This window comes from Emys orbicularis, chromosome 10, assembly GCF_028017835.1.
Source record: "Emys orbicularis isolate rEmyOrb1 chromosome 10, rEmyOrb1.hap1, whole genome shotgun sequence".
Lineage (NCBI taxonomy): Eukaryota > Metazoa > Chordata > Testudines > Emydidae > Emys > Emys orbicularis.
Window position 1 is genome coordinate 71,836,548 of NC_088692.1, and position 12,090 is coordinate 71,848,637.

The window sequence follows — 12,090 nt, forward strand, 5'->3', positions numbered from 1 at the left end:
TGAAGTGCAGTGGTTCCAGTGCTAGTAGGCATCTGTGTTTGCTACGTATGATGCACTGACTTGCAGTGCTTGTTGCTTTCCTGGGCTACGGTATCTTGTACTTAATGCAATAAAGAATGTTTTCAAAGCCAAAAAATTCATTTATTGGGGGGGAAAAAACAAACCAAAAAAACCCCCACAACTGCTGGGGAAACAGAAAGGGCATGACACATCTGTGCTGTGGGAGGAGGGAAGGGGGCAGGTTGGGAACAGGACTATCACAGATTTGTGTCCTGTTATCATATTCAGCCTTTCTGTCTGGAGTGCCGCACAATGAGTGCTGCACTTCAGGCTGGCTAAAACGCATGGTGATGGGAGTTGAGTGCAGTGGGTAAGGGTCTTATTTTGCAGGGCTGGGTGGTGAAGCTACAGGTATTGGAGGCAGCTGGTGGCAGTAAGAAACCGGTTGTTGGGGAAGTGGTTTGGAGGTGACATGGGGGCACAAGGAAAAGAGTTTTGGGACAAGGGCTGGGGGGAGAGGCGCGAGGCGGGTGCGGATCTGCTCCATCTGCAGTGCTATGAGCGCCTGTATTGAGTCCGCTTGGTGATCCATAATGCTTGTGAGCCGCTCCGTGCTTTGGTGCCGGCAATCCGCATTCTGCTGGTGGAGCCTCCTTTCAGTCTCCCGCCACTCCTGTACTTTTTGATTTTTGCTACATGGCTTCGTGCAGCAGGTCCTCTTTGGTTCTTCGCATATGCTTCCAGAGGCAGCATTGTTCACGCTAGACAGAGCAATGATTCGACTGTACTTAAAGACAAGTACAGTGTACACAGTAGCAGAAAGTGCTGGTCCCAAAACGAGCGCACATTACCCACAGGAGCCCCAAAATGGCGAGTAAGCACAGGGACAAGGGGGACTGATTGTTTCAGGGCCGTAGTGTCCTCTGGGGTTGGTTCTGTGCCTTGGGGAGAGCCAACAGCTGCAGGGGGCCCCTATACTGAACACTGTCCCCACATTTTCCACAGGATGAGTGGAAAGATATTTCCTGGAAGATATCTCGCTGCTGAGGGTGACCTGGGAAGCAAGGGAGGGTCTTCTACTACAATGCGGCTTCCGCCATGGCCCTTATGCCGCTTGCCTGTGTGCAGTAATGGTCCCCTGCCCCTCACGGCACAGTGGTGCGGACATGTTATCCTAACTGGGGCAAGGAGCACAGCTCTGCCAGGAACCTGTGCAAGCGGATCGCCCATTTTCTGCATGAGACCTTTGAAGAGATCACTGAGGCCGATTACCGCGATGTGAGAGAGCACATCAACGCCCTATTCCACATCTAGGCATACACATAACCTTAACCCTTCTTTCTGCAACCCTCCTCACCCCAAGAGCCTGCACCGAACAACTACCTTCCCAAAATAAAAGCCACTTGCCGGGCACCTCCTCTGGTGTTTGTTTTTCCCCAAGCACCGTCCGCTGTGACTGGTTACCTTCCTCCTGGCTTGAAAACAGCTCCTGGCTGCATGCATCTAGGGATGCCAGGCCGTCCTCTGGCTCTTGGCCCCCCTCCTCCTCAACACCCTCGCTGCCGCTCTCCTCCTCCTGCCTTGTTGACTTCTGTGCTATTACGGTCTCTGAAGTGTCCATGGTGGTCTTCGGAGTGGAGGTGTGGTCACCCCCAAGTATCGCATCCAGCTCTTTGTGGAAACGGCAGGTTGTGGGGGCATCACTGAAGCAGTGGTTTGCCTCCCACACTTTATGGTAGGCATTCCGCAGCTCCTTCACTTTCACCCTGCACTGCACTGCGTCCCGGTCATGGCTCCTTTCCATCATGGCCCTTGATATCTGCCCGTAGGTATCGTAATTCCTATGGCTGGAGCGCAGCTGGGACTGGACAGCTTCCTTCCCCCAAACACTGATGAGGTCCAGCACCTCGCCATTGCTCCATACTGGGGATCGCCTGGCGCATGGAGGCATGGTCAACTGGTAAGATGCGCTGAGAGCACTCCACGCCTTGCTGAGGAAACAGGAAGGGGATTTTCAAAATTCCCAGAGAATTTAGTGGGCGGGTCTGATGGTTGGTCACCTGAGGGCAGGGCTGTAGAGTTCAAAGTGATGACCAGAGTGGCTAGAACAAGCATTGTGGGACACTTCTGGAGGCCGATCAGAGCGCATTAATAGACCAGGGTGTCCACACTGGTGCCGTGGCACTCCAGCCGTGGTGCAGCAAGCGTTATGCTTCTCGTGGAGGTGGATTATCAGAGGCGCTCAAGCTGCGGAGTCAGGGCACTCTACGTGCCTTGCCAGTGTGTCCACCTCAGGAGCTAGCGTGTGCTGGTATAGCTATACCAGTATACCCTTTCTAGCGTAGAAAAGGCTTTGCAAACAAACAATTGGTGTAGCAACTACTCATGTTATAGGCTCAAGATATTATCCTCAACCTACTGACATCTTGTTTGTCATGTCTGGAACAAGCCTGTTGATTCATTTTTCCAAGTTCCAATTTCAGGAATGCAGCTGGAGAGCCCAAAGACCATACTATACTGGTCAGATGAAAAGGATGTATACAGTATTTGAAAAGGACCATCTTCCCCTACTCTCTATAATGCTCAGTCCCAATTCTACGGAAGTCCAGTAGCAGTACTTAATTTATAATGGATTCCAATTTTAAGTGCAAAACTCAACATTGACTATAATATTTTACTGTACTGCATATTATAGGGCTAGATTCTTGGTCTTGCTTGTGTCACTTCAAGCAGCTGGAGAGTCACAAAGTGACCTTAAAGCTGTCTTAAAGGGGCAGCTGAAGATTTCTCTGGCAGGGGAAAAATCCTAGACTGCTGGTATAAAACCCCTCCTGAGATGCTCTCATGCTGGCAGAGGAGTGGTGGGGAATTGTTCTGGGGTGGAGTGTTGTGCTCAACAGATTTCGGACCAGTGCAACAGTCTGTAGGGGGCTGTTCTAGCCCTCATAACTTTTATGTCAGGGCTGGCTCAGAAGCAGGAAAGTTCATAAAAGATGGTGAAGAGCCACCCTTGCCAGTATCTACCCCAGTATAAGACCGTGCACAGTTGTATCAGGCATGGGCTTGATGCTGCTGAGAATTGCACACACATTTTTCAGCTCCTAAGGACAGCCCTGAATTCCAAAAGCCACCAATATGCTGAGAAATCTACAGTAGCTTCTGGGAAGTACCATCCAGAGAAGCTGCAAAATCGTATAACTTAAGGTCCAATGTGGTTGTGCACAAGTTTATTTGTACAAACATATTTTTCTGTTCAGGCCATATTTTACATGCTAAATGTGAGGGTTCTTACTCTATGGTATAGACTGCATTTGTTCCCATTGATAAGCAAATCAACTACATGTTAAAAGTTTATTTTAAAAAATAACCCATTTTGAGTTTATGTAAGTGCAACAAACAAACAGCACTCCAAAAGCAATGTTAGAACAGTGTTTTCACAGGTCATTTTTAATTAAAAAAAAAATCAACTTTAGCTGAGTAGTCATGAGAAATATAATTAGTGATACATTTTTTGTCTGTGGAAAGTTTCTAAGTGCATAGAAAGTCTTCTACTAATAGAACTAGTTGGTTCTCAACAACTAGAGTATCACTGCTGCTCACTGCTGTAAGTTATAGTATTTGATTTTATTTTGTAACTGGCTGACAATGTAATTTTTGTTAGGGTTATTTTTACTCTTGTCTCCACAAGATGGCTCCATGAACATTTCTTTGGGTATCCCATGAGAAATAAAATTAACTGTACTTGTAGGTCACTGTCTTCAAATATCTTTGAGTGTGTGGACTGAAACATCTAGTGAGAGCAACCCCACAGGGCTATAACAAAATAACGAGAGTTTATTTACTTGCTCCTTCGAGGGGTGGTCTTGGAAATTCTTAATAGAAGGTTGCATCAGAGTTCAGACACCCCATGGCAAGACTGATGAAGTTTTTTTATATACAGCTTGGTTCCTCCTCCTTTAAAAATACAACCACAAAATCAAAGGAGAGAAATAAGACTGTGATGTTCATGAATTATGTTGAGAGCTGGTCAAAATTTGGAATTTAACAATTCTCAGTCTAATTTGGAATTTGAATTCTGACATTTCAAAAATTCTTTTTGCCCCATATTGGAACGAAAAGTTGAAATTCACTGTGAAACAAAATATCTGAACAAATTTGTTTTGGAATTATTGAAATGACCTTATCAAAGGTTAAAGCGCTTTGTTCCAGCTTTATCCATTAATGCAGTGTTTCCCAAATTTGGGATGCTGCTTGTGTAGGGAAAGCCCCTGGCGGGCCGGGCCGGTTTGTTTACCCGCCGTGTCCGCAGGTTCGGCCGATCGCGGCTCCCACTGGCCGCGGTTCACTGCTCCAGGCCAATGGGAGCTGCTGGAAGCGGCGGCCAGTACGTCCCTCGGCCCGCGCCGCTTCCCTCAGCCCCCATTGGCCTGGAGCAGCGAACCGCGGCCAGTGGGAGCCGCGATCGGCCGAACCTGCGGACACGGCGGGTAAACAAACCGGCCCGGCCCTCCAGGGGCTTTCCCTACACAAGCAGCATCCCAAATTTGGGAAACACTGCATTAATAGGTTCGTTTTCCCCCCATAAAACTGTTTTCACAATTAAACTGTAGCCTTTCATTAATATACTCTTCAGTGCCCCTCTGCCATGTACATTGGCCAAACCAGACAGTGTCTACGCAAAGGAATAAATGGACACAAATCTGACATCAGGAATCATAACATTCAAAAACCAGTAGGAGAACACTTCAACCTCTCTGGTCACTCAGTAACAGACTTAAAGGTGGCAATTTTGCAACAGAAAAGCTTCAAAAACACACTCCAACGAGAAACTGCTGAGCTTGAATTAATATGCAAACTAGAGACCATTAACTTTGGTTTGACTAGAGACTGGGAGTGGCTGGGTCATTACACATATTGAATCTATTTCCCCATGTTAAGTATCCTCACACCTTCTTGTCAACTGTCTAAAATGGGCCATCTTGATTATCACTACAGAAGTTTTTTTCTCCTGCTGATAATAGCTCATCTTAATTAATTAGCCTCTTACAGTTGGTATGGCTACTTCCACTTTTTCATGTTCTCTGTATGTATATATATCTTCTTACTATATGTTCCATTCTATGCATCTGATGAAGTGGGCTGTAGCCCACGAAAGCTTATGCTCAAATAAATTTGTTCATCTCTAAGGTGCCACAAGTACTCCTGTTCTTTTTGCGAATACAGACTAACACGGCTGCTACTCTGAAACTTTTATCCTGTTCATGACTTTATTGAGGAACAGCCATTCATAACTTATTAGCTTGATGTTTTCCATTGCAAAGATTCTTCCTGACAAAAGTAAAAAGACACTGTCCCCTCTCTTAATGGGCTGGTTTTACTTCCTTATGCTAAAAGACAGATTGGTTCCTGATACTAGCAGTAATATAGATGTTTACAGTGCTAGTCATCTTGTCCTCACTCCTCCATTTCTCAGTCAGGAACTACCATAATTAAAGAAGTCACAAAGAAAACTTTACAAATTCACTGGTTTTGTGACTGATTTTGACTCCATTTAAAAAAAGTGAAAATAATAGTTTAATGGTATTTCTTTCTGAACTGCCCTATCATTTGTGTGATGGAATTGGAGCTGTTCTGTAATAATTTATAAATACTGTATATTGACCTGGTTCTTGGGATTTTTACTGTATGAATATATTGATTTTGTTTAATAGGGGACTATAGGGGAAAACAAGCAGGAAAGGAAAGAATGGCTCAAGATAAGCCACTTGTGAGCAAACATTTGAGAGTTAAGAGGCAATTTCAGGACAGGAAAATGCTGGGAACACAGAAGATCAAAAGAACTATGGAAGATTTAATAAGGGTCTCTTGGGCGAAGGTGTGAGGGGGCAGTTGTTCAGAGCAACCAGGCTGACGCAGGCTCCCATTAGACTGAGTGTCTGAAGAAGTTAAGGCCTGCCTAAGTTACCATCAGGCAATGATGTGCCCTTCACTCTAAAAGCTTTGTTCCTATTCATGAATAAATAATACTTTGTTTTTAAGAAGTCTGTCTGCACACTGGACATCACTAGTCATGGACTTCCAAAGGGAAGAACTTCAGGTGTCCAAACTCAGTTGGACCTGCAGGGTGAGAACAGTTAACATGCAGGGTACTGTAGCCCAGGCCCTGATTTAAGTGTGGGAGAATTGTGGAATTCCACCCCAGGACAGATAAAGGCATGACGAAGTGCACTCGAAGAGACCAAAAAAGAGGAGCAGCTAGACCTGTAACTATGAGTATTGGTAAATTACTCCATCAAGAAACATACATCACGCTTCTCATAAACTACGACTAATATAATACAGTCTGACCCCTTTGTCGTGCATGACTGGAAAGTAAATTGGTAAAACCCATTCTCATTCTTAGTATCTTTGCAGATTAAAGCATAGATAAAAGAATGAAAAGTTCATTATATGTTTTGGCTGGTAGTTTAAACTGTGTTTTAAATTCTGGACACTCTCTAATTATTTAATTTTTAATATTGGGTCTAAGGTCAGAGTCAGTGGTTTTGCTAAGATGTTGTTCCGGGGAGTTCGTGTAGATAAAACATATGTTTAGGGATGTTTTGCCACATAGGTTTACTCTTTCCCTCCCCCCCCATAATCTATCTATATATTCCTTGCCTTGTGAAGTCCACAACCTTATTGAGGCTCCTAAAACATGCATAGAAATATAGCCATGTATACTATTAAAAACAGAATGTCTAAAATGGAAAACATAATTTTATCCATAAGTCCTAAAATTACTATTTCTACCAATTGTGCATATTTACAATAAAATAATATGCTGAACAAGCACTATAAAATTGATATCAGTACTATCTATTGACATCACCAAAAATTGTATACACTAAAAAATCAAATACTATTCACATATTTCTACTTCAAAAATACTTCTTAATAGATCATCTTTATATGGAAAATATATTAATACAGATAATAGAAAAATGTTTAAATACCCCTCTGAAGAAATGTTCCAGTAATTAAGTCTGTTGCCAAACAAACAAACAAACAAACCCTTTCCAGCTTGAAAGAGAATGTCCAGATAAGTTAGCGTGTGTACTTGAAAGTGGTGAAGCAACTAGATATATTGAATACGAATTTCATACATTTTAGAAAGTATGGGGTTTTGTGTGTGTTTATATGAGCATTTGCCAGATTAGATGGGAACTCTCTTTCATCCTTAGCTATTTTTCTGAAATGATGAATTCTGGATTTTTGGTTTTTATTTTGTATTTCAGTTCAGTCATTTTGAGTCACTTATAGTGAGCATGTCCACTGTTTCCAGTGCCTGGCTATGGATTTCCCTTGCAAGTTGTACTTTTTTTTTTTTTTAATTTTGACAATTGATCTGGCTTTGATGTATTTACAAGGTGAAGCCCCAACTGCCCCCAAATTCCTTGTCTTCCCTTTCTTGGCAGAGCAAATCAACTTTTTTGACATATTAGTGTCACCATACAGTAATAGTCCACTAGAGGGAATTCCGTAGAAAAGTTATCAAAAGCATTGTGCTTCCTGTCTATCATAGTGTATTTTTAACATGGCAGATCCTTAATTAATCAAAGTAAATAGCTTTTCTAAATGTATGCAGTGCCAGTGGGAAATACGAACAGGGGACATAAGTAGCCAGAAATCTTTGGTCCCGTTTGATCCCCTTGGTACCAATGTTGCCCTAGGTTGCAATCAATACCAAGTAAGAGAGTATACATCATTGTTTATTTAGAGAATATATAGCCAGTTCAGTCTAATTTGAGGCTGGAGTAACTTTTAAAAAAGAAAAACCTTCCACAGCTGTGGATAATAATGCAAGAAGGAATATTAAGTATTAAACTCTTCACCCAACTTCAACTCTATTTGAATGTCCAAAAAAAGTTGCATGAACAGGTTGGCTGTGTATTAAGCAGGTGAGGAAACTTGTTATAATGCCTAAAGCATAATCTAATTTTTAAAAGTCTTGCCCCCCCAAAAAAAAAATTATGGAGAAGAAAAATGGTATTTTTTAAAAACTCTGGTAGCATTTGTACACTTAAGAAGTGGTGTCAATTTAATGTTAAACTTTTCATCATTTTCCCCCTACATTATTTCACCAGATGTCCTTGGTAGATTTGGGAAAGAAGCTTTTAGAAGCTGCTCGAGCAGGTCAAGATGATGAAGTTCGCATTTTGATGGCAAATGGAGCACCTTTTACCACAGACTGGGTAATAAAAATTTTTCATTTGTTTGAAATGTTTTTACATTATTTTTGTTTCTCTGTGATATCTTCCCTGGAAAAGTGTAACTAAATTATCAGAAATCTATACAATCATATAAACCTACATTTGAGGTTTATATATATTTCCGTATTGAATCTGAGGTTGGAGACTGGACTATGGCATTGCAAATTGAAACTGGATAGTTAATTGTATTGTCTGACCTAGGAATTAGGTACCCAGGACTATTTTGGGCACTGGGCAAGTAATTGGGTAAGTAATTGATGATAGTGAACTCTGAATGAGTTAATCTTTTAATGGCAGTCCAACTGAACTTTGGAAAATATAATAAAATGTGTACATCATTCAGAACGAAAGCTCATCCTGATTACGTGACCATGTGTTAGTTTAGGAAGAGGGCCCAATTAATACCTTTATTCTAATTGCTGATGATCAGCAGAAGTAGGGTCAATGACAAACACCTAAGCTGGAAGTTGGTAGAGTTGGAACATGTATGCGACCTTGAAGAGGTAAGCCATAGACAGTGGTCTCTTCTCTGGATGATGGGAACTTGTTAGCAGAAAATCTCAACTTGGAAATCTTTCTTTTTATATTTCGTTCTTTCAATCTGCTGCTCCTTCTTTCCCTGAAATTTAAAAGGGAAAAAGATAGGATTATTAAGAGAAATAGAGTTAGAATTGGTTGACAGATGCCTGGGTTCTGTACCTCCAGGATAGAAGAGACAAAACGAGAGGGTTGGAAGTGAGTACTTCATGCTGTTTGTTTTGTTTGTTTGTTTGTTTAATAGTCCACTTTTGTACCACATTACAGTTGGGAACATCACCACTTCATCTAGCAGCACAGTATGGGCACTATTCAACAACAGAAGTGTTACTTCGAGCTGGTGTAAGTCGGGATGCGAGAACAAAAGTGGACAGAACTCCATTACATATGGCAGCATCTGAAGGCCATGCAAACATAGTAGAAGTCTTACTTAAGGTAGAAACTTCTTTTTATGTTATCTGCCATTTGAAACTGAAACTGAATCTAGAAGACTAGTTAATCATAAATCTGCATAGGTGTAACTTTCTTTAATCCCTCAATTGGCTGAAAATGACTTTTTAAATAATTTTAAGGGCTTTTAAAAAATTTAACATCTGTACTAAAGGTACAGGTGATACATTCTTTTTCCCATTCTGTTTTGTATTTTATTTTTAAATATTTGTTACCATCAGTGTGCTTTCAGGCAAATTGTTTATTGGCATCCAAAAATAAGACTTCTTCATAATGCAGTACTATATAAATAAAAATCTTCTAAAACCTACACCTGTGGTCCTAGGAATTATTTAATCCTTTGTGTTAATGTGTGTGGTAATTACTATAAAGTACTTTTAATGAAATAGTAATTATAAGACAGCAGGAAGTTCCTTGCAGCAAGCAAGTGAAAGAGAGTACTTTCATCATCTTGGACATCATTACATTTGCAGCATTTTGCAGTTCAAACAGCCTGTGCTTATTTGATTTATGTAATGTTTTTGTTTGCAGCATGGTGCTGATGTTAATGCAAAGGACATGCTAAAGATGACTGCTCTTCACTGGGCTACAGAACACAATCACCAGGAGGTGGTGGAGCTCTTAATAAAATATGGAGCAGATGTCCACACGCAAAGTAAATTTTGCAAAACTGCATTAGATATTGCAATAGACAATGGGAATGAAGATGTAGCAGAAATATTACAGGTAACGTTTTGATTTATGATGCAGATGAAACTTACAGAAAGATGCTGATCAGCTAAATTGTTAATTTAGTAGTTGTTGGAGGTTGCATGGTGATGAACATAGATTTTCTCCTCTTCGGTCCATAGCATAGAAGTGAGATGATACGAATACATATTATTTGTGTAAAAATTGGCTGAAGAATGCTTTTAGCCCCTGCCAATTGAAGAAGTGAGGGCCTTTAGTCTTCTTAACTTGCTCATTCCGACTTACAGAATAGCTGGGATAGTTTGCAGATGGGGTATGGCAACTAAACTTTAAGCTACTGGCATCTCTGGCAATATGTCCTAGCTTCAGTGGTAGATTAGCTTCACATGGGGGGCTAAATTAGTTGGTGGGGATGGGAGAGGGAGGAGATGCCCTCTTTTCGTTGACTAGGCACCAGTCCAACTTTCTATACTAGTGAGGATGGGATCCATTGGAATGCCCAGATTCACACAGCCAGGCTTTTTGGCTTACCAGTACAGTTGCTTGCATGGTAGCTTCAGACCTTTTCAGACGCTGAGATTATGTAGTTTTATATAAGCTTCATGGTTAAGTGGGCCGCTTTGGCCTAGAATAAGTGAGGGTATTGAGTATTCAGTATTGAAATGCTAGGGAAACAGGTGTTGGTGGCAGTCTACTGTTTTACTTCACTCAGATTATGTTGCCTTTATGAAGCAAATAAGATAAAGTCTAAAGTTGCAGCCTCTTGGTCACAATTTACATAATTTGGTGTGAGTCCTCATCGGTCCTTGCTCTTTCCAATCTACCTGAAATAGCTCCTAGATTATTACTTGGGTGCGGGTTGACTGTAGATTTACATTTTGTTCCAGTCTTATATACCTTCTCCTGTGGAGGAAGCTGTCACTTAAAAAAACATTTTTATAGAAGTATACTATGTTTGTTTTGAATGTTTATTTGCAGACTGAATAGTACTGTTGTCTTTTGACTCCTAGATTGCAATGCAGAACCAAATCAATACAAATCCAGAGAGTCCTGACACTGTGACAATACATGCAGCCACACCACAGTTTATCATTGGACCTGGAGGGGTGGTGAACCTAACAGGTCTGGTATCTTCTGCAAATATTTCAAATGCAACAGCTATTCACATGCATTTAGGATAGCTATTGTCATTTTATGCAAAGGCTATTAAGAACAGTGATAAGATTGCAGCAGGTGCCTTATTCATCTTTGTTGTCTTTTGTATATTATAAATATCCAAGTACTTAGAATAATAATGTAAATTGAGGTAACGCATCAGAAACTGCATTAGCCTAAAAAACTTGTCTTCAGAATAGCACTTTTGGTTTATAACAAGACCAATATATGTCTTCACTGTAAAAAAAAAAATAAAAAAAATAGGGACTTGTGTGACATTCTAATAAAGTTTGTGAACTGACTTTATTTTTTCTCCTTCTAGACGAGACGGGAGTATCTGCTGTACAATTTGGAAATTCATCAACATCAGTATTAGCTACATTAGCAGCTTTAGCAGAAGCGTCTGCTCCTCTGTCCAACTCTTCGGAAACACCAGGTTAGAAAGCAAAGTAATTTATTTGCATTGAGTAAACGAACACAAAGAATGTGGAGATAAAGCTTTCGGCAGTACAATTTGTCTGACAATGGATTGAAATTCATTTTAAAAATACTGAAAAGAAATTAATACCCATTTTGCTCAAATCAGCAATGTATGAGGATCATATCGTGTAAAATACTTACCACATATAAGACATAACTATTTCAGAGTAAGACTTTTTTTATTTACAGTTGGTATTTCTGAATCTCCTGGAGGCAGCACTCATTTTCGTGAAACGTAACATTCAGGAGCCCATAGTCAGATCAAAAACTGGTTTCTGACCTGCAGTATTACTAGTTGGGAGAAAAACTTTTAATATCCGAACACTAGACATTTTGTTTAAAGTATCAGAGGGGTAGCCGTGTTAGTCTGTATCCACAAAAACAACGAGGAGTCCGGTGGCACCTTAAAAACTAACAGATTTATTTGGGCATAAGCTTTCATGGGTAAAAAACCCACTTCTTCAGATTCATGGTGCCACCAGACTCCGTGTTGTATTTTGTTTAAGTTCATATTTTTTTAAACTAG

The 12,090-nt window shown here is 40.8% G+C and overlaps 1 protein-coding gene across 1 annotated transcript in view; it reads left to right on the forward strand.

The window, feature by feature from the left end:
* Window positions 1–12,090, forward strand: part of GABPB1 (GA binding protein transcription factor subunit beta 1) — a 47,831-nt gene that overhangs the window by 4,012 nt on the left and 31,729 nt on the right. Inside the window, exons 2-6 of the mRNA XM_065411534.1 lie at window positions 8,127–8,234; window positions 9,057–9,224; window positions 9,771–9,965; window positions 10,940–11,051; window positions 11,407–11,520. Coding sequence (XP_065267606.1) covers window positions 8,127–8,234; window positions 9,057–9,224; window positions 9,771–9,965; window positions 10,940–11,051; window positions 11,407–11,520 — 697 coding nt within the window. The remainder of the gene's footprint in view (window positions 1–8,126; window positions 8,235–9,056; window positions 9,225–9,770; window positions 9,966–10,939; window positions 11,052–11,406; window positions 11,521–12,090) is intronic.